The following is a 23263-nucleotide window of genomic DNA, read 5'->3' as shown; positions in this document are numbered from 1 at the left end:
TGCTCCGGTCATTAGTGTGGATAAGTATATAAATGGATAGAGATAGGAAAGCAAACACAAGATGTACGTGGTTTACCCAGATTGGCTACGTCCACGGAATAGAGGAGTTCTCATTAATTGTGAAGGGTTTACACAAAAGCAAACACAAGATGTACGTGGTTCACCCAGATTGGCTACGTCCACGGAATAAAGGAGTTCTCATTAATTGTGAAGGGTTTACACAAGTACATAGGTTCAAGCTCTCCTTTAGTGAGTACAAGTGAATGATTTAGTACAAATGACATTAGGAAATATTGTGAGAGAATGATCTCGTAGCCACGAAACTTCTAAGTACCGGAGTGTGGTATCGTCTTGACTTGCCTTATCTGTCTCATAGGTAGATGTGGCATCTTCTCTGGAAGTACTCTTCCTCCATCCAGGGGTGGTATCTATAACTGGTGGAGATGCACAAGGTAATGTATCAATTTCACTTGAAGCTTACTTGTAGTTTCATGCTTGGTCAAGCGCGATACAAACCATGTAGTAGGAGTCCCCCAAGTCGCCGAGCTAGGGGATCTGCTGAAAGAGGTGACAGACAAGGTAAGCAATCAGAGCTCCGGCTGATTGTTCACATTCTCCCTATCTTGCAGGCAGCATGAAGGATAAAGAGAAGAAAAATGAGGAGAGATGATATGGGATACTTTTGCTTTTGAAGAAGTAACTTTCCACAGGCTTATTCTTGAACTGGGCTGAAGGGTTTTCTGGTTTCCTCCAGAGTATAAGGCCGACTGAAGAATTTGAGGGTCAAAACAAGTCCATCAAATCTAGAGTACATTCGACCCTGCTGATATGAGACACTTTTGCTTTTGACAGAGTAGTGGATGTATCGGCACGTGTGCTGTTACGCTTGTCTCCACATGCTTCCTTGTATCCTTCTCACTTGCCCTATCTGTTCCTCAGGCAGATACGATATCTTCCCTGGAAGCATAAGATGTTGAAGATGAGTACTCGAGAGCAATGCCAGGTAAGTAATCAGGTAAGGGGTTCCAGGCAGTCAGTTCCTGGCTGGAAGCTTGATTCCAAGTGCTGACTGATTGCTCTCTTTCTCCTTGTCTTGCAGGTAAGAACAAGGCCAAAGGAAAAGACAGGGAAAAAGCATGATATGGGATACTCTTGCTTTTAACCCTGATGATATGAGATATTCTTGCTCTAGTATAGCTTGTTTACAGAGGTATTATCGGGGGGGAAAGAAAGCTGAATATTTCGAAAGGCTTCGTTGGGAGTGCCCTCTCAGATAAGAGAAAGGGTTGAGCATTTTTGCAGGTCTGCCTGTCCGTTAGGGATGGAGGTCGACATATATATGAGTCTCCCTAACATCAAGTAATAATGCTATTCCTTTACCCTGCTTGGTTATAGCACGGTAGTGGGAGCTGCCAGCTTCACATGTTTTAACTCTGTCAGAGCACTTTGAAAAAGTGGTCTGTGGTATCTGGAAAGCTGATGTTGCGTGTGAAGGTTACAGACAAGCTTTATCCAAGGAGATCCAGCTCTTGAAGTTGGGAAAGTGGTGCCTTTTCGATTTTCGAACAAGCAATCCTGTCGGGGATCTGGCTCTCGAGATTCGGAGAACGATGCTTCTTCGATTTTTGAGAAAGCAATCCTGTTGGGGGTCTGGCTCTCGAGATTCGGAGAGCGGTGTCTCTTCGATTTTTGAGAAAGTAATCATGTTGGGAGTCTGGCTCTCGAGATTCGGAGGGCGGTGCCTCTTCGATTTTGGAGCAAGCAATCTTGTTGGGGGTGTTTTCTCGAATGTGAGTAAAGGTTGGGCGTGTTTGCTAGTCTACCTTGCCACGAAGCAGAGGTTGACACACAGGGACTTTCCAATTATCCAGCAGTGGTACTGTTCCTTTACCCTCTCTTCGATTTTTGAGAAAGTAATCATGTTGGGAGTCTGGCTCTCGAGATTTGGAGGGCGGTGTCTCTTCGATTTTGGAGCAAACAATCTTGTTGGGAGTGTTTTCTCGAATGTGAGTAAAGGTTGGGCATGTTTGCTAGTCTACCTTGCCACGAAGCACAAAGGTTGACACACATGGACTTTCCAATTATCCAGCAGTGGTACTGTTCCTTTACCCTCTCTTCGATTTTTGAGAAAGTAATCATGTTGGGAGTCTGGCTCTCGAGATTCGGAGGGCGGTGCCTCTTCGATTTTGGAGCAAGCAATCTTGTTGGGAGTGTTTTCTCGAATGTGAGTACAGGTTGGACATGTTTGCTAGTCTACCTTGCCACGAAGCACAGAGGTTGACACACCGGGACTTTCCAATTATCCAGCAGTGGTACTGTTCCTTTACCCTTGTGGGTAATAATATGGTAGCTAGACCTTCAAAATTTATGTGTTTAAACTTTGTTAGTGTTGTTTCTTTGCAATTCTTTTACCCTTCTTGGTCAGAGCGATGTAGTGGGAGCTGCAAGCTTCACGTGTCTCAACTTTGTCAGAGAACTTTGGCAAAGTTATCTGTGGTACCCATGAGCTACTGTTGCGTGTGGGAAGTGGGTGATTGAACAGTGCGATTCATGTGCTTTTTCGTCAGAAATCTTCGACAGAATGCTCATAATTTTCGCAAAGCTGAGTGTGCGTGTGACAGGTGCTGACAAGGCTGGGAAAGTAGGTGCCTCTTCGATTTCTGAGATCGGCCCTCGTGGTCTCTGAGCAACCCAGCTTTTGAGAAAGCAAGCCTCTTCGATTTCTGAGATCGGCTTTCATGGTCTTTGAGCAGCCCAACTTTTGAGAAAGCAAACGCCTCTTCGATTTCTGAGATCGACCCTCGTGGTCTCTGAGCAGCCCAGCTTTTGAGAAAGCAAACGCCTCTTTGATTTCTGAGCAGGCGCCTCTTCGATTTCTGAACCTTCGTCGAGTGCAGATTTTTATAGGGGCTGACATTAAGTTCCAAAGCACACTTGAATATCCACCAGTAGAAGCTCCATTCTTGCACTTCTAAGATCTTGATTTGTCCGACCTCTTCTCTCTTCAACACCTTTGAAAATGTCTGGCCCCTCCGACCGTCGTTTTGACTTGAACCTTGTTGAAGAGGCAGCCCCGCCTTCTCCAGACAACATATGGCGCCTATCCTTCGTCTCCCCTACTGGTCCTCTTACCGTTGGGGATTCCGTGATGAAGAATGATATGACCGCTGCGGTAATGGCCAGGAACCTTCTCACTCCCAAAGATAACAGACTACTTTCCAAACGGTCTGATGAGTTGGCTGTTAAGGATTCTCTGGCTCTCAGTGTTCAATGTGCAGGTTCTGTGTCTAATATGGCCCAACGCCTATTTGCTCGAACCCGCCAAGTTGAATCATTGGCGGCTGAAGTGATGAGTCTCAAACAGGAGATTAGAGGGCTCAAGCATGAGAATAAACAGTTGCACCGGCTCGCACATGACTATGCTACAAACATGAAGAGGAAGCTTGACCAGATGAAGGAATCTGATGGTCAGGTTTTACTTGATCATCAGAGATTTGTGGGTTTGTTCCAAAGGCATTTATTGCCTTCGTCTTCTGGGGCTGTACCGCGTAATGAAGCTCCAAATGATCAACCTCTGATGCCTCCTCCTTCTAGGGTTTTGTCCAGTACTGAGGCTCCGAATGATCCCCCTCCGGTGCCTTCTCTTTCTGGGGCTCTACCGGCTGCTGAGACTTCTCCTAAGCAACCTTTGTGAAGGCTCCCTCTTGTTTGTTTAATTTGACTCCAGTATATGTACATATTTGTAACTTATCGGGGATATCAATAAATAAGCTTTCCTTCATTTCAACGTATTGTGTTAAATACACCAAAGCCTTCTTCGCTAAGTTCTTTGAATTTTCTTTTGTTGAAGCTTGTATGTTGAAGCTTTGTGAGTGGAGCATATAGGTTGAGGTAGTGTTCCCTTAATTTCCCGAGTGAGGAAAACTTCTCGGTTGGAGACTTGGAAAATCCAAGTCACTGAGTGGGATCGGCTATATGAATCTTAGAACGCCATTGTGTTCTGTCCTGTGTCATGTCCTCCGTTAGATCCAAGTACTCTAAGTCTTTTCTTAGGGTCTCTTCCAAAGTTTTCCTAGGTCTTCCTCTACCCCTTCGGCCCTGAACCTCTGTCCCATAATCGCATCTTCTAATCGGAGCGTCAGTAGGCCTTCTTTGCACATGTCCAAACCACCGTAACCGATTTTCTCTCATCTTTCCTTCAATTTCGGCTACTCCTACTTTACCCCGGATATCCTCATTCCTAATCTTATCCTTTCTCGTGTGCCCACACATCCAACGAAGCATCCTCATCTCCGCTACACCCATTTTGTGTACGTGTTGATGCTTCACCGCCCAACATTCTGTGCCATACAGCATCGCCGACCTTATTGCCGTCCTATAAAATTTTCCCTTGAGCTTCAGTGGCATACGACGGTCACACAACACGCCGGATGCACTCTTCCACTTCATCCATCCAACTTGTATTCTATGGTTGAGATCTCCATCTAATTCTCCGTTCTTTTGCAAGATAGATCCTAGGTAACGAAAACGGTCGCTCTTTGGTATTTCTTGATCTCCGATCCTCACCCCTAACTCGTTTTGGCCTCCATTTGCACTGAACTTGCACTCCATATATTCTGTCTTTGATCGGCTTAGGCGAAGACCTTTAGATTCCAACACTTCTCTCCAAAGGTTAAGCTTTGCATTTACCCCTTCCTGAGTTTCATCTATCAACACTATATCGTCTGCGAAAAGCATACACCAAGGAATATCACCTTGAATATGTCCTGTTAACTCATCCATTACCAACGCAAAAAGGTAAGGACTTAAGGATGAGCCTTGATGTAATCCTACAGTTATGGGAAAGCTTTCGGTTTGTCCTTCATGAGTTCTTACGGCAGTCTTTGCTCCTTCATACATATCATGTATAGCTTGGATATATGCTACTCGTACTCCTTTCTTCTCTAAAATCCTCCAAAGAATGTCTCTTGGGACCCTATCATACGCTTTTTCCAAATCTATAAAGACCATGTGTAAATCCTTTTTCCCATCTCTATATCTTTCCATCAATCTTCGTAAGAGATAGATTGCCTCCATGGTTGAGCGCCCTGGCATGAACCCGAATTGGTTGTCCGAAATCCGTGTCTCTTGCCTCAATCTATGCTCAATGACTCTCTCCCAAAGCTTCATTGTATGACTCATTAGCTTAATACCCCTATAGTTCATGCAATTTTGTACATCGCCCTTATTCTTGTAGATAGGCACCAAAGTGCTCTTTCGCCACTCATTCGGCATCTTCTTTGTTTTCAAAATCCTATTGAAAATGTTAGTGAGCCATGTTATACCTGTCTCTCCCAAAACTTTCCACACTTCGATTGGTATATCGTCTGGGCCTACTGCTTTTCTATGCTTCATCTTCTTCAAAGCTACACCCACTTCTTCCTTTCGGATTCTACGATAAAAAGAGTAGTTTCTACACTCTTCTGAGTTACTCAACTCCCCTAAAGAAGCACTCCTTTCATGTCCTTCATTGAAAAGATTATGAAAATAACCTTTCCATCTGTCTTTAACCGCGTTCTCTGTAGCAAGAACCTTTCCATCCTCATCCTTGATGCACCTCACTTGGTTTAGGTCCCTTGTCTTCTTGTCCCTTGCTCTAGCTAGTTTATAGATATCAAACTCTCCTTCTTTGGTATCTAGTCGCTTATACATATCGTCATAAGCCGCTAACTTAGCTTCTCTCACAGCTTTCTTCGCCTCTTGCTTCGCTTTTCTATACCTTTCACCATTTTCATCGGTCCTATCCTTGTATAAGGCTTTACAACATTCCTTCTTAGCCTTCACCTTTGCTTGTACCTCCTCATTCCACCACCAAGATTCCTTTTGGTGTGGGGCAAAGCCCTTGGACTTTCCTAATACCTCTTTTGCTACTTTTCGGATACAACTAGCCATGGAATCCCACATTTGGTTAGCTTCCCCCTCTCTATCCCACACACACTGGGTGATTACTTTCTCTTTGAAAATGGCTTGTTTTTCTTCTTTTAGATTCCACCATCTACTCCTTGGGCACTTCCAAGTCTTGTTCTTTTTTCTCACTCTTTTGATATGTACATCCATCACCAACAAGCGATGTTGATTAGCCATGCTCTCTCCTGGTATAACTTTGCAATTCTTACAAGTTATACGATCCCCTTTCCTCATTAGAAGAAAATCTATTTGTGTTTTTGACGACCCACTCTTGTAGGTGATCACATGTTATTCTCTCTTCTTAAAGAAGGTGTTGGCTAAGAAGAGATCATATACCATTGCAAAATCCAAGATAGCTTCCCCATCCTCGTTTCTCTCCCCAAAACCATGGCCACCATGAAAACCTCCATAGTTGCCTGTCTCCCTGCCCACGTGTCCATTTAAATCTCCTCCTATAAATAACTTCTCCGTCTGAGCAATTCCTTGCACCAAGTCTCCAAGGTCTTCCCAAAATTTCTCCTTCGAACTCGTATCCAACCCTACTTGAGGTGCGTACGCACTAATCACATTGATAAGTTCTTGTCCTATTACAATCTTGATTGCCATGATTCTATCTCCTACCCTCTTGACATCTACAACATCTTGTGTCAAGGTCTTGTCCACGATGATGCCAACACCATTTCTCGTTCTATCTGTGCCCGAATACCATAGTTTAAACCCTGAGTTTTCTAGATCCTTTGCCTTACTACCAACCCACTTAGTTTCTTGTAGGCACATAATATTTATCCTTCTCCTCACCATAACTTCTACTACTTCCATAGATTTTCCCGTCAAGGTTCCTATATTCCACGTTCCTAAACGCATTTTGCTCTCTTGAACTCTACCCTTCTGTCCTAGCTTCTTCACCTTTCCCCGTCTAATAGGATCAAAGTACTTCTTTTGTGTGTCCCGTGTAAAGTTGATAGGAGCATATGCTCTCAAACAACTTTGAGTGGAGTCATTCGAAAAGAAGTTTCTATAGCCCCCTTGCTCATTTAACACTACATCCGGGTGCCGATGGAGATACAACGACCCTTGCTCACTTATCACTGTGCTCAGGCCACACAGCGCGCCACTTACGGGTGACCCCCTAGCTTTAGCGCGATTTCGTTCTGGATTCATTTTCATAAGGATTCGACGTGATCATGGAGTGCCGGCTGTCGACTACATGACGCCCTCCCCCTCCTCCTTTATCCGGGCTTGGGACCGGCAATGTAAGATAAACTTACACGGCGGAGTTCGCGATGAATAATTCGACGGGACCAAAAAAAAAAATTGATGATCCTCGACGACAATGAGCAAAACAAACAAGAGTGCATCAAGAATTTACGAGGTTTGACAAAAAAAAAAAAAAAAACTTGGTGTATGTGCCTCCTCCTGAAGTGAATTTGTCAAACCTTCTCATTTGGTGCGTAGAATTAGATTTGATAATTTGCTATTTTAAGATACGGTGAAGTAAGATATGAAGGTCGTTGTGAATGATTCTTCATATGGGGGCGGGATTAGAAGGGATAAGTTATAAGAGATGTTGGTATCCTACCATTTATTGGGGGTAGAAACATATCGATATCCCTAACATTAATGCCAATTGTTTTTCTGTTTGCACCTTTAGGCTCCAGCATATATACCAGAAGGAAGCATGCCTGCACGTCCACCATATATGATGAACAACTCAGTGACTGCGACCAACGTCTACAAACAATATCCACACCAGAATCACCTGATTGCAGTTATTTCTCAAGAACGGGAGATTGCAAGTTTAAATCTAATTGCAAATATCACCATCCAAAAACTCAGACTGCCGTAGCCCCCCATTCACACTCGGTGACAAAGGCCTGCCGTTGAGACCAGTAAGCTCTTCTTTTGACTTTGGTAATGAGTTCCTGATTTCGGAATATGACCTTAGGAAGGGTTTTTTCGCTTTGTTCCTGAATCATAAAGATTATTGACTCATTGTTGTCTCCTCTCCTGTCTATGATGAGAGCCTCAGTTTGATTCCATATTACATGATCGCACAAAATTTGTTTCAAAATCCAGGATCAGAACATTTGCACACATTACAGATCGCATGCCATTAACGTTTGCTTCTTGTCTTCAATCCCGATTAGTTCGTCTTCCATAATATAAAGAGAAGACTCGGCTTTGTTCTTCACCCATCTGGGAACACTATCCGAACTTGTTCCTTTTATTGTAGAGACACCATATCTTTCATTCCTCTCTGGAGTGGCTTTGATTTTTTTTGTGATTCTATGTAATTTTCTGGCTATTCGATGCCTATACCAAAGATTCTTTGGAAAGTAAATGGTTCTGTGGAGCAATTTTGCAAATGGAGTCGCACGTTGCTTGTCATATATGTGGTACAGGAACTCATCAATGACATTTTCAGCATCAGAGGTCAAATCTCTGACGCTTGTAACCCACGTTTTCACTCCTTCTGTTTGTGGTTCCTTGCCTTCAGCATCTATTAAGAAAGATTTCATGCTTATGAGTTCCAGCTTAAGCTCATCAACTTCATCACTAACTGCCGCTATGTATGATACTTCGTTCTCAAGAATGACCAAAATTTTCCCAATCAATACTGATGCAGCTGAGAGATCTCACTTGGTGCGATGGCAAGTGCCTTCGCCTATGAGTGGTAGGTCTCGGGTTCGAGACTTGGGAGCAGCCTCTCCATAAATAGGGGTAAGGCTAGCCGACATTCACCTCTCTCAGACCACGCGTAAAGCGGGAGCCTTGTGTACTGGATACGACCTTTTTAATACTGATGCAGCTGACACCATTTTGGACTTCGATCTACAGAATGGACAATTTTCAAATTGTCCATATTACATGATCATCAACTTCCTTTCAGTGACTGGGCGACTACTAATGGGGCGGGAATAGCGGGGAGCAGAAGTGGAACTGATGGTACAAGTCAACCGCAGCCCGTTCAATAAGTTATGCATGAATGCTTGCCTAGAGCACAGGATTCGCATCACCGAGGGCATGTGTAATCTCTCTTTAGGTAAATTTAATCTTAGAAATGTATCAAACCTTTTCACACGGATGACACAAACTTTTTAGTTGTAAATGAAACTAGTAAATGATTTCTTATTCATGTCACTTTACCGGAAAATACAAGTTTAGTCGGTTAATATCCTTTCAATTTCGTCGTCGTTGCCTATTCCCCGAGCATCTTCAAATGGCTTGTTGATCTCACCCCATAAATTTCTGCTGGCATCTTTTGTTGTGTATCGAACTTGTTGCGGCGTTTGTGTTGTCTGTTGCATGTAACATTGATTAAACTCACACATAAAAACACTGACATTGATTAAACTCGCACATAAAACACCAATGAAAAAGACGAACCCATATTACAAAATAACATGTTTGTAGGTATAGGAGGGGACTGTGAAGTTGACAGTGAACTCAGGTCATATAAGTCAACGCATACGTCAACTCAGGTCATATAAGTCAATCTTTGCCCCAAAATTAAAACCTAGGATAATCAAAATGACAGAGGATGCGATATATTCAGTTGAGATTTTGAAACATTTTGAGAGTTATAAAATAGCTCAAAGCTTATTGATTTATGATTCAATTAGCTTAAAACTTATCGGTTTATGATTCAGCTTAGATTTTGAAACAAGAGAGTTGTACAGTAGCTCAAAGCTTTTATGGTTTATGATTCCTTCGTATCGAAGTAATAGCTATTGCATCTAAGTACACGAGTGTCCGCTTTTCCAAAGTATCTTTGGAATTGAAAAGCAATCCAAACATGCCTCTGCTAGAAAAAGCCGACGCCTTTGATTTAACCAGTCAAAACCCAGTTTCTACAATTAATCAGCCAACTAAAACTCAATTTAATCCGTAATGATAATGTAGCTGCTAGTTGCAAGTTCACAGCAAACCCAGCAACCCAGTTTCAGCCGCCGCGTCCGCCGCCCCCGCCAGCGCAAAAACTACCAATGTTGCCAACGGCGCGTGTTCTGCTACCGGTGTCATTTACAGTGTTGGTCGAAATTTATAGGTACTTTCGATCCGGACGGCAATCGGAACTCCCTCAAGGCGTCGCCTTTCGCCTAAATCCCATCGATGATCAAAGTGGTCATCCACCGTCTATTCCGTCTCATGCGCCGTCCGATCTCGATCCTGAAATCCTTGAATTGATTCGGACACTCGACCCCGCCGTGATCGAATGGATTAGGAATCTCGACCCTGCTTTCCTCGATGAGATTCGGAAGATTCAGGAATTGAGTTTGAAGGAAAAGGAGGAAAAAGAAAAAGGGAAGGAGAGAGAGACTCAAGAGGAAACTGAGGAGGAGAGAGAGAGCGAAAGCGGCAGCGGAGGAGGAGGGAATGAGAACGGTGGTGAGGTGGTGAAGGAGGTTGTTGAGGAGAGTAGCACAAGGAATCACCCTCGGAGAAGGGAAAACAAGCAGGTATGTCACTCGTCTTTCGCATTTAGCAATTGCATATGTATGTTTAGGGTTGAAAGATTGAGGCTTTTCGTGTTTTCCGGCCTCACCTCTCATTGTCAGCGGGATTGACTCGAAATAAAGACACATATCATATTTGTTAAAGATGAAGATTTTCTTTCACATCCATCTTTGTAGTGAAATTTGTACGTGAAAAATCGGGACTTTGGGCCTGCATTTAGTGTTTGAGACGTTAATGGCCTTGTATGATTGCATTAAGTATTTGTGTTGTTGGTGCTCACATTGTGTTGCTTTGTGTTTTGAACTATGTCATATTTATTAGATGATGGTGTCCAAGGACAAGGCAATGCAGGAGGAAGAGTTGGCAGAGAAGCAAGACCAGACCAAAAGCAGGGTTATTATCTATCCAAATTCCGAAGTTCTGGTTTTTACAGCAAGTGCTTGGTTTTCATGTTTTACATCATTAAGTTTGTTTTGCTTTGCATATTTGGTTTCAAGTAGTATATTAACTTTTTGTATATAGCATTTGCATGTGTGTTCATGGTTGAAAGACAGACATTTCATGTTTTCTATGCCCCAGCTCTCATTGTTTCAGCTGAGAAATGCATGCATGCATATGTTATAGTGCAAAGTATGTATGAATTGATTAGTTTATTATGCTGCCGTTGACTCGAAATAGAGGCAATTCTCATAATTGTTAGAGATGAAGTTTTTCTTTCACATGCATCTTTGTGGTGAAATTTGTACGTGAAACATCAGGACTTTGGATTAACAAAAAAAATTGGGACTTTGGGCCTGCATTTAGTGTTTGAAACATTAATGCATCTGGCCTTGTATGATAGCAGGAAATAATTGTTGGTGACTTTGTGTTGGAGGTGCCTAAGGACAAGGCAAAGCCGAGGGAAGGGTTGGCAGAAAAGCAAGACCAGATCAAAAACAAGGTTATTATCTATTTTAAATTATGATTTTACAACAATTGCTTGGTTTTCATGTTTTACATCATTATGTTTGTTTTTACTTTGCATATTTGGTTTCAAGTAGTATCTTAACCTTTTGTATTTAGCATTTGCATATGCATGTTTATGGTTGAAAGATTGAGACTTTCCGTGTTTTCCCGGCCTTAGCTTTCATTGTTTCAGCTGAGAAATGCATGTATGCATGTGTTATAGTCAGTTAGTTTATTATGCCGCGATGATGATCTTTGTTAGCAGAATTGACTTGAAATGTAGGCACATATCATATTTGTTAGAGGTGATGTTTTCTTTCACATGCATATTTGTTCTGAAATTTGTACGTGAAAAATGGGACTTTGAATTAACCAAAAAAATGGGGACTTTGGGTATGCATTTAGCGTTTGAGACTAAATATTTGTATTTTTTTTGTGCTCACTTTGTGTTTCTTGGTGTTTTCAACTTTATCATATTTATTAGAAGGTGTCTAAGGACAAGGCAAAGCAGTGGGAAGAGTTGGTAGAGAAGCAAGTCCAGACCGAAAGCAAGGTTAATATCAATCCGAAGTTCTGGTTTTTAACTTTTTGCTGCAACTACTTGGTTTTCCTGCTTTACATCATTAAGATTGTTTTACTTTGCATATTTGGTGTCATGTACTATCTTAACATTTTGTATTTAGCATTTGCATATGTATGTTTATGGTTGAAAGATTGAGACTATTCGTGTTTACCCAGCCTCAGCTCTGATTGGTTCAGCTAAGAAATGCATGTATGCATGTGTTAATTGGTTCGTTTATTATGCCGCGATGATGATTTTTCCAGCAGAATTGACTCAAAAGGAGGTGCATATCATAATTTTTGGAGATGATATTTCTCTTTCACATGCATCTTCGTGGTGAAGTTTGTACGTGAAAAAATTGGGATTTTTTATTAACAAAAAAAATTGAGACTTTGAGCTTGCATTTAGTGTTTGAGACATTAATGCATCCGGCCTTGTATGATTGCAGGAAATATTTGTGTTGTTGATGCTCACTTTGTGTTTCTTGGTGTTTTGAACTTTATCAAATTTATTAGAAGGTGTCTAAGGACAAGGCAAAGCAGAGGGAAGAGTTGGCAGTGAAGCAAGACCAGACCGAAAGCAAGGTTATTATCTATCCATAGTTCTGGTTTTCAATGCAACTGCTTTTAATGTTTTCCATCATTAAGTTTGTTTTACTTTGCATATATGATTTCAAATAGTATCTTAACTTTTTGTATTTAGCATTATGTATGTTTATTGTTGAAAAATTGAAACTTTTCTTGTTTTCCCGACTTCATCTCTCATTGTTTCAACTGAGAAATACACGTATGCATGTGTTATGGTGTAAAGAATGTTATAACCGGTTAGTATATTAAGCTGCAATCATGGTCCTTGTCAGCAGAATTGACTCCAAATGGAGGCACATGTCATATTTGTTAGAGATGATGTTTTCATTCAAAATTTCATGTGCATCTTTGTGGTGAAATTTGTACTTGAAAATTCGGGACTTTGGATTAACAAAAAAAAAAGGGGACTTTGGGCCTGCATTTAGCATTTGCGAAATTAATGCATCTGGCCTTGTATGATTGCAGGAAATATTTGTGTTGTTGGTGCTCACTTTGTGTTTCTTGGTGTTTTCAACTTGTTTAGAAGGTGTTTAAGGACAATGCAAAGCAGAGGGGAGAGTTGGCAGAGAAGCAAGGCCAGACCAAAAACAAGGTTATTATCTACCTGATGTTCTGGTTTTGAACTTTTTACTGCAATTGCTTGGTTTTCATGTTTACATCATTAAGTTTGTTTTACTTTGCATATTTGGTTTCAAGTAGTATCTTAACTTTTTGTATTTAGCATTTGCATATGTATGTTTTTGGTTGAAAGATTGAGACTTTTCGTGTTTATCTCTCTTTGTTTCATGCTTTAGCTGAAAAATGCATGTATCCATGTGTTATAGTGTAAACAATGTGTTATCGGTTAGTTTATTATGCCGTGATGATGATCTTTGTCAGTGGAATTGACTCGAAATGAAGCACTTGTCATATTTGTTAGAGATGATGTTTTCTTTCACATGCATCTTTGTGGTGAAATTTGTACGTGAAAATTGGTACTTCGGATTAACCGAAAAATGGTGACTTTGGACCTGCATTTAATGTTTGAAACATTAATGCATCTGGCCTTGTATGACTGGATGAAATATTTATGTTGTTGGTGCTCACTTTGTGTTTCTTGGTGTTTTCAACTTTATCATATTGTTTAGAAGGTCTTTAAGGACAAGGCAAAGCAGAGGGGAGAGTTGGCAGAGAAGCAAGGCCAGACCAGAAACAAGGTTATTATCTATCCGAAGTTCTTGTTTTGAACTTTTTACTGCAATTGCTTGGTTTTCATGTTTACATCATTAAGTTTGTTTTACTTTGCATATTTGGTTTCAAGTAGTATATTAACTTTTTGTATTTAGCATTTGCATATCTATGTTTATGGTTGAAAGATTTAGACTTTTCATGTTTAGCTCTCTTTGTTTCTTGCTTTAGCTGAAAAATGCCTGTATGCATGTGTTATAGTGTAAAGAATGTGTTAATCGGTTAGTTTATTATGCCGTGATGATGATCTTTGTCAATGGAATTGACTCAAAATGAAGCACTTGTCATATTTGTTAGAGATGATGTTTTTCTTTCACATGCATCTTTGTGGTGAAATTTGGTACCTCGGATTAACTGAAAAATCGCGACTTTGGACCTGCATTTAATGTTTGAAACAGTAATCCATCTGGCCTTGTATGACTGGATGAAATATTTGTGTTGTTGGTGCTCACTTTGTTTTTCTTGGTGTTTTCGACTTTATCATATTGTTTAGAAGGTGTTTAAGGACAATGCAAAGTAGAGTGAAAAGTTGACAGAGAAGCAAGACCAGACCGGAAGCAAGATTATTGTCTATCCGAAGTTCTGGTTTTTACTTCAATTGCTTGGTTTTCATGCTTTACATCCTGAAGTTTTCTTTTACTTTGCATATTTGGTTTCACATAATATCTTAACTCTTTCTGTTTTGAGTGACGATGGGGCTTCTCATATGGTTATCTGAAAGCTAGTAGGTTAGCATGCACAACTGAACATGATCAACTCATAGGCGACATGGTTATCTTAAACCTTTTATCTTGTAGCTAACAATAGAACGATGAAGGTCTTGAACGTGATAAACTTATAGTCGAAGTGTTTTCATGACATTTGTATGGTGTTACATTACAATCACATATTCCTTTTTACACAGGATTACAATTAATTTTCAAATCTGTGCAATGTGCATGGCGGCCTAGTAACAGTTTCCTGATGTTAATATAACACTTGAGCTTGTTGCAGTATTGCCCAGGACGACGTAAAAGGGAACCCTCTGTAGCTCCAGCTCTGAAACTTAACTTTTTGGGCCTGCCAATTCGTCCGGTATAAACTCTTGGTTTGATCTGCAAAAATATGAGGAATGAATATCTATCTATTCATGGTGCTTAAGATTTGAGATTTTGTTTCTTAGTCTGTTGGAGCTACCATCAAGTGTCCATACGTTTGCTGAATAATTATTTTAACGTATTACAGGGGAAGAAAGATTGTTTGCACTATATGCGAACTGGCACTTGCCAGTATGAAAACAGGTGCTTGTATAATCATCCTGATCCTACACCTGCAGAAGAATCTTGCCCACAATCCGCTTATGAATCGCATGGGATTCATTCCGAAACTACAGAATGGAATGATGTCATCACTCTGGTATTATAGTCTTATTTACCTCTCATGATTTTGATGTACGAATTACCATTTTCATGCCCTTTGAACATCTGGAAGTATGGCTGGGACTGATGCTACAATTCCGCAACAGCCTGAGTTATAAGTTTTGCATGAAACGCCAGCTAGAGGAGTTAATCGTTTTGTTATTTTTAACTTGGAAATGTATCAAACCTTGTCACCCAGCTGCCAGCGGTCTTTCGGATGTAAGAACTTAATTGAAGGCGGACAATGTAAATTGTTTCGTATTTGATGTGATTTTACTAGAAAATACAGGTTAAATTTGGGGAGTATCCTCCCAACTTTGCTTTGTGGTTATGGTCACTTCCCAATTATGTTTGATTTGCTTGTTGGAGAATCCTACCTACAGAAGTGATTGTGTTAACTATTGACCTCCAAACCAAACAAACCCCAACAATGGGGAAGAATTGCTGGATGCACTCAAACATTTTGTTTTTTGATCCAAGTTAGTGTCTACATAGAGATTATTTGATCCTCTCAGCGCGATGAATAATTCGACGGGACAAAAAAATTTGATGATCCTCGACAATGAGCAAAACAAACGAGAGTGCACTAAGAATTTACGAGGTTTGACAAAAAAAACTTGTGTATGTGCCTCCTCCCGAAGGGAATTTGTCAAACCTTCTCATTTGGTGCGTAGAATTTAGATTTGATAATTTGCTATTTTAAAATATGGTGAAGTAAGAAATGAAGGTCGTTGTGAATGATTCTTCATCTGGGGACAGGATTAGAAGGGATTAATTATAAGAGATGTTGGTATCCTACCATTTTGTAGGGGGTTGAAAATGATATGTTTTCTTCACTCTGCACTTCATCTTCTACCTTTTAACTTGGACAGAACTTCTTTGTTTCTTCCGTCCTTCAACATGCTTGAATTTACTGTGTTACCAAATCAAATCCAATCTTAGGCACCAAGCAAACTCTCGAACTTGGGGAGTGGGATGATCAGATTGATACAAAGTAAGGTCATGTAACAAGCAAGAACCAACTGCTGCAAACCTAAATAAAGTGACGTTCTTGTGCCCAATTATTTAACTGAGAACCGCACAATATATATATATATATAGACCTAGAAATGTTAGAATATGAGCATGAGTATGAATATGTGGATTAAGGTATTTGATTCAAGATTAAATAGGAAGTCCTTATTGGGAGTGGATTTGTAATCCTTGTCATGCTGAAACACTATGTGTATTGAATTTGTTGTCTATATGGATTCTAATAGGGGAATCCTTGTAGGACTTGGCCAGGATTATGATATATATATATGGGAGACGATCAAGGGACAAATATTTTTACAAATACTTTTACACTATTTTTAAGCCTTTTGATTACATGACATCTAATAGTTCTTATTCATTCATTCAATGACATAGATGCTTATGTGGATTTTAACTAATATTAAAGATAAAAAAAAAACTAAAAAAAAACATAAAATCTGGAAAATTAAAACTAAAATTAAAAAAAGGAAGAAACCCTAGTTGTACGCAATCCTCTGCCTCCCCCTATGCAGAAATCGCAACTACCCCCGTTGCTCAACCTCCAAGCAAAGACCCAGTACGGTTAGCAGAGACCCCTGTGCTCTATAGTTATCAAATGTTCCATTCACAATCAACAACTTGAGAATGTTATGCCGTAAACAAATATGCAATGATTTAATGATTTGGTACAAACGAAGAACTAATGGGATTGAAATTTTTCTACAGGTACCACGAAAAAACTAGTTGTTACAGGTTCGTTCTATATGCATTCACCATGAAAGATTTTTTTTTTTCCTTTCGAAAATTTGAAGTTTAGTGCAGAGGTTCTTAATTGAACGTAAACTATGCAGGTGCAGTCCTTGGTTCATTTTCACTTGTGCTGATACTTATCGGTCTCGATAGTGTACATACTTATTGACCGAATAGAAAAGGAGCGGCAAACCATGATCGAAGAATTTTTGGAAAACTACAGAGCTTTCAGGCCTACAAGGTACTCATATGCTGATATCAAGCGGATTACAAATAAATCTAGAGACAAGTTGGGACAAGGAACATTTGGAACAGTGTTCAAATGAAAGCTCTCGAGTGAGATCTTTGTTGCTGTAAGATGCTCAACAATTCCAAAGGAAATGGAGAAGAGTTTATCAATGAAGTGTCAACATTAGGTCGGATCCACCATATTAACGTGGTTCACTTGGTTGGCTATTGTGATGGATTTAGACGAGCCTTAGTTTATGAATTTGCACCAAATGGTTCATTGCAAAAACTCATATCGTCAGCAGACAGCAAGAACCATTTTCTTGGTTGGGAGAAACTGCAACATATTACTCTCAGAATAGCCAAAGGAATTGAGTAAGTTCACCACGGATGTGACCAACGAATCATTCATTTCAATATCAAACCTCACAATGTACTATTAGATGACAACTTCAACCCAAAAATCTCATATTCAGTCTTGCCAAGTTGTGCTCCAAGGAACAAAGTGCCGTTTCCATGACAACTGCCGTTTCCAAGACATAAAGTTGCAAAACCACATCAGCAAAGGGGGAGACGGAGGACTGTGTACAACTAGGGTTTCTTGCCTTTTTTTAATTTTAGTTTTAATTTTCCAGATTTTATATTTTTTTTCAGTTTTATTTTATCTTTAATATTAGTTAAATCCACAAATCATCCATGTCATTTAATAAAGAAATAAGAACCATTGGATGTCATGTAATCAAAAGGTCTAAAAAGAATGTAAAAGTATTTGTAAAAATATTTGTCCCTTGATCCTATCCCTATATATATATATATATATATATATATATATATATATATATATATATATATATATATATATATATATATAGTGACCTCTGCTCTCACAGTTACCGTGCTCTATTCTTTTGAAACAAGACCTATTATTAGTAAAGAGCAAACTAATTACTGAAGAGAGAAGAAGGTGCACTTCTGGTTTGCTGCAGAAACAAGTCATGGCAGGCTCTTTGAATTCATCTGCATGTAATGTGTTTGTTTTATGTTCAAAGGTTTATGAACGTGGTTTTGTGTTTGAAGTTCTGTGATTCATATTATATGTTTATGTTAACATGTGGTATTAGAACCTAGACTACATGCTATGAATTCAGCCTTGAAATTGAGTGGTTCGTAAGTTAACAAAAAAAAAAAAAAAAAAAAAAAAAAACAAGATCCAAATTATTTCAAGGAAATTTAATATTATGTGGTATTATTGATTGAAGTTTCTTTGTAAAGGACTAACTACTCACAATTAAGATTACTATTATCTCGATATCTTGCAAAATTTTCATATGCAGTATGCATGAGACATTTGAAAACGGTCTATTGTTGCATATCTTATTGGAGTAAACTGTCATTTAACCCCCTAAACTATCACGTGAGTTTCAATTTCCCCCCTGAACTATTTTTTCAGCCAATTGGCCCCCTAAACTATATTAAAGTGGCCAATTAACCCCCTACCGTTAAATATCTTTAACTCCATCCAATTTTCTGTTAGAAAGAGTCATGTGCTTGGCACATGACCACCTTTTTACATTTTATGTCTAAATCTTTACAAAGAAAACATATAAAATAAATATTAAAAAAAAAAAAAAAACATACAAACCCTAAACTTAATCATTCAAAATAATAGAAAAGGTAAGGCTTTATATTAACACCCCACAAAATGTTGAATGCACCCCATATTAAAATTTAATATTAAATGACTTATTTACTCCACTATGCAATGACAATTTTGACCTTATTAGGTTTAAAAAAAAAAATTATAAATACATCACAAATCACTTTTAGCATATTATTTATCTTCTCAACCATCAAAACCCTCTCATCCTCCATTGTTGAACAAAATCCTAACCAATGAAACTACAAACATGTTGATTGAGAAAAATTGTTTTTGATGAATGAAACATGAAATCGATGTTTCTGAAGCTTCACATGAGGTAAGACTTCACATTTTTCATTATTTTAGTGATTTCGATGACATCGATAATTATTTAATCTTGCGTTTGCTCATACACAGATGCTATGAATTTTATCCTATAACCAGGACTTAAAGTTCCAAATAGTTTGACAAATTGCTGTCTGCAATAGTTGTAGTAATTTGTTTAGTTGATATTCCTGCGTACAAAACTCGTTAATTGGCATCCGTATTAGTTTCCGATATCCCTAATATTAATGCCAATTGTTTTTCTGTTTGCACCTTTAGGCTCCAGCATATATACCAGAAAGAAGCATGCCTGCACGCCCACCATATATGATGAACAACTCAGTGACTGAGACCAACTTCTACAAACAATATCCACACCAGAATCAAGTTGAAAAGTTCCCAGCAAGACCTGACCAACCTGATTGCAGTTATTTCTCAAGAACGGGAGATTGCAAGTTTAAATCTAATTGCAAATATCACCATCCGTCTATTTGACCACCCGTCACATATATCATCTTCAACTACATCTGGTACTGATCATCAACTTCCTTTCGGTGACTGGGCGACTACTAATGGGGCGGGAATAGCTGGGAGCAGAAGTTGGAACTGATGGTACAAGTCAGCTGCAGCCCGTGCAATAAGTTATGCATGAATGCTTGCCTAGAGCACAGGATTCGCATCACCGAGGACATGTGTAATCTCTCTCTTTCGGTAAATTCAATCTTAGAAATGTATCAAATCTGTTTGGATTAAAAGTTAACTTTGGGCTCAAGAAAGAAGTTGGCCCAAAAGGAGGCCCGAAAGGGAAGATAGCCAGAGTCCAGTCAAAGCCCAGAAGGCAGGGAAATGCCTTTTCTGACTTGGTGCAGCTCATGAAGACCACTTGCTTACCTACCTAAAGGCCAAGTGGTGTAGACTGATCAGCTACACAGCCCATAAAGCACTTTATGATGGCATTACATGTAAAATAGCTGATGAGTCATCACCCTCAAACCGCATTCGAGCAAAGCTGCTGCTATCAAAGACCAAGCCGAGTTGTCTATATAAGAAGAAAGAAAATCCAGGATTAAGGACACTCAATCAAACAAACAAATGCAAGCACAAACTCTGCTCAAAGCCAGATTTGCCTTCAAAACAAAGCTGTAGTCAGCCTTCATCCCTTTTGGGACAAACCTTCATCCCTCTCGGGATAACCCTCTCTTCAACCCTTTGTAATAGCTCTGCTACCTTGTTCAACCTTGCTGTAGTATCGATTCATCTTTTGTAATCTCTCTCTCTCTACCCCTCCAAGCTTTCAGACCTTTGACAAAACTACAAAGATAGGAACCTGCAAGACGAGCAACCTTACCCGATAAGGTTTAACCTTGCCCGACCTTCTTTGCTTTGGTTTTGTCTTTTCAATATGTTGTATACTTCCAGTTATATGCAAGTTATTTCGAGCAACATGACTATTAAAAGGTTTTCTCAGTACTTGAATCCGATTTGAATATATCGTCAGTGTTCAAACCAGATCCAAGTCCTAAGCCCTCGGGCATGTAAATCTGATCAGTTAAAAGTCCTTGGCCTCAAGGTATAAAAAAGAACTTTATGTGGACTTAACCCATCCACGACAGTCCTTGATAAACGAGAAGTCCGAAGTTACTTGGGGCGCAAGTAATCAACCTACCTTCTAGTTTTCTTTCTATTATATCATGATTACCATGGAGCGCTTGAGCATGGAATGAATTCTAATGGAAAGCCTCAAGGCCTACATCTAAGGCCCCACAAAGGCATCCATTTGGATTCATTCCGTTCATCGATCTAAAGAGTCTAAGTATAAGAATGAACTCTGATGGGAAGCCTCAAGGCCTACACCTAAGGCCCCACAAAGGCACCTATTTGGGTTCATTCTACTTCTTGGATTCGGGTAATCAGAAGTATAATAGTTAGAAAACTCCTGCAATCACGAGAACAAATATGATGTGTTCGAGCACTGGTTTAATTATTTATGGGAAGCCTCAAGGCCTACACCTAAGGCCCCACGAAGGCACCTGTTATAACTAACACGGTTTCTTGGATACATACATATATACAACTAAAGCACGACAACCATTTTACATCTGCCATGCTAAAGATGACAGTGGCACGCTTGAGCACTTAAATGTTAACCTTGATTGTGAGCCTCAAGGCCTACACCTAAGGCCCCACAAAGGCACCTCTCAAAGTTAACGCTGTCATTCTCTTTCAGCCTTACCCGAAGAGTCTTGCCCGAAGAGTCTTGCCCGACGAGACTTGCCCGATAACGCCCGATAGTGAAGCAGAAGCCCGACAGCAGCCCTCAACTGGCGCCAACCTCTAGGGGAGCTGTGTGCTCGTCGGCCAGGAAACATCCCCGACGGAAATTCCTGACACGAACATAGTTTTGGCACGCCTAGTGGGACTTCCCTGATCAGAAGATATATGTCAAAATGCCAGAAGGTTTACAAATCACGTTACTACAAATGTTGCAAAGGTTGGAGAAAGCTTCCACAGGCTTCAGAGAAGAAACAGACCTGGTTCCTCCCGAGGGAAAGAGACTTAAAACCAGTCCGCCTGAAGAACTGGTGGTAGACAAACCTGCAGTTCCCTTTTCAGAAGTCCCTGTAAATATGATCAATATGACATGGGCTGAGAAGGGAAAAGAAAGAATTACAAAGGAACCAGAAGAGAAGAGATTGGCTGAAAAACCTACAGGAGGGGTGATTAAAACACCCGAATATCCAAAAGCAGCCATAATCAAGGGGATGGTTATGTGCAGTAAGTGCCAATGCGAGTGTGAGCTTGAAATTCCCCCGGCTGGAGTACTCATTGACCGTGAACTAATCAGGAGAAAGGAAGAAGACGTCAGAAGAGAAGCCCGCGAAAAGATTAAGCAGGCAACAAAAAAGGACACTTCCCGAAGCGTCTTTCAACGACTAGGAGGTGATTCCCAACCCAAAGCTTTGTCAGAAGTATTTCGAAACCATGAAGTTTCTGATGAAGCGGAATACATGGAAGCCAAAATACGAAGGGGTGCAGATCATCCTCAATGTGGCCAGATGGTGAGGGAAATCAAGAAGATTGATAGCATGACCAATCCTGGTAGAAAAGGAAATCCTGCCCACCTCGGGCGAAAATGGTATGTAGTCGGGAAGAACGGACAGCCTACTAAACCGATGGGAGCCTCTATGGTCAGGAGGGTTCAAAGGCAGTACAAAGCCTACATGAATTCCTTAAAGACCCCCACAACATCTGAAGCCTCCAAAAATCAAAAGTTGGAGAAAACAGCATCTGGAGGAAGTAGTCAGCTCCGATGGAGAAGTAAGAAAGATGTGGAAAAAGCCAACAGCAAGACGGAAGGCGAGGGAAATCACGTGCCGCAGAGCCAACACCCCGGGAAGTACAAGATCTTGAGGAGAGCTCAAGAAGATCTAATCATGATACCAACTCCTGGGTGGAAGCCAGGTCCTACCCATGCTGAAACTATTTCATCTGAAAGGAGACCACCTTCTCTGCCATTGGTGGATCCTTTTGGTGAAGTTCCAAAACAAACACTGTATGCGGGCATGAATCAACAGCAACAGGAGGGGGCACCAGAGCCATTACTTCCAGCTGATGCGATGGCTTGGTTGGATGAATTTATGGACCAGATTTGGGACAATAAAGAAAGTCCGCCCGAGCCTAATAATTTCCATATCAACATGACATATGTGTTGTCCGCCACGTTTGGTGCCAGACCTGATCAACCCGCTACTATGGAGGGTGATTACTTGACAACTGAGCCAATGATGGCACATGTCAATATAGAGGTAGTTGAAGAAGAAAGCTCGGGCAAGGCTGAATCCTCAGAAGCATCCAAAGGCGGTCCTCTAAGGATTTACACAGACGAGATGGTGTTTAGCTGCCCGAACAGCTCGTTGGCCAATCATTTGAAACCCATATACGTTACAGCCCACTTAGAAGGTGTGCCCTTCAAAAGAATTCTAATTGATGGAGGAGCAGCTGTTAATATGTTGCCAGCCAAGCAGATGAAGAAAATGGGAAGAGGTACGGAGGATCTTATTCCCACAGACTTCACAGTCTCTAGTTTCTCAGGCGCTATCACTAAGACTCATGGAATATTGCCTCTAGAAGTGGATCTGGGATCTAAAAAGATAATGCTGGCATTCTTTGTGGTGGACTGCACCTC

The 23263-nt window shown here is 40.4% G+C and overlaps 2 protein-coding genes across 51 annotated transcripts in view; both read left to right on the top strand.

Moving 5' to 3' along the window:
* LOC103409694 (uncharacterized) overlaps window positions 1-23263 on the top strand; it is a 54533-nt gene that overhangs the window by 10291 nt on the left and 20979 nt on the right. For 37 of the 50 annotated variants that reach the window (XR_011582363.1, XR_011582361.1, XR_011582359.1 and 34 more), the window contains 3 exons: window positions 11834-11902; window positions 12427-12495; window positions 13022-13090. Coding sequence is in view for 44 of the 50 variants with exons in the window: in XM_070824083.1 (XP_070680184.1) it covers window positions 11834-11902; window positions 12427-12495; window positions 13022-13090 (207 nt within the window). In the remaining 6 variants the exon portion in view is untranslated. Of the gene's footprint in view, window positions 1-11833; window positions 11903-12426; window positions 12496-13021; window positions 13091-13625; window positions 13695-23263 lie in introns of all 50 variants that reach the window. The other 13 variants (XM_070824091.1, XM_070824092.1, XM_070824088.1 and 10 more) reach the window with 8 other exon arrangements.
* Window positions 9540-11072, top strand: LOC139197163 (uncharacterized). Its single transcript, XM_070823914.1, has 3 exons — window positions 9540-10406; window positions 10726-10840; window positions 10927-11072. Exons 1-3 carry the CDS (start codon window positions 9933-9935, stop codon window positions 11070-11072), a joined length of 735 nt encoding a protein of 244 aa, XP_070680015.1. The 5' UTR covers window positions 9540-9932.

Source organism: Malus domestica, chromosome 06 (assembly GCF_042453785.1).
Source record: "Malus domestica chromosome 06, GDT2T_hap1".
Classification (NCBI taxonomy): Eukaryota; Viridiplantae; Streptophyta; class Magnoliopsida; order Rosales; family Rosaceae; genus Malus; species Malus domestica.
Note: the sequence above shows the minus strand (reverse complement) of the source record. Positions and strands in the feature narration are given on the sequence as shown.

What these genes read in the sequence shown, in the direction of transcription:
- LOC139197163 (XM_070823914.1), top strand. Translation starts at nt 9,933, where the DNA reads ATGTTGCCAACGGCGCGTGTTCTGCTACCGGTGTCATTTACAGTGTTG. An exon ending in GGAGAAGGGAAAACAAGCAG is followed by an intron (nt 10,407 to 10,725) that starts GTATGTCACTCG and finishes CATATTTATTAG; the next exon opens with ATGATGGTGTCCAAGGACAA. An exon ending in AGTTCTGGTTTTTACAGCAA is followed by an intron (nt 10,841 to 10,926) that starts GTGCTTGGTTTT and finishes TTTTGTATATAG; the next exon opens with CATTTGCATGTGTGTTCATG.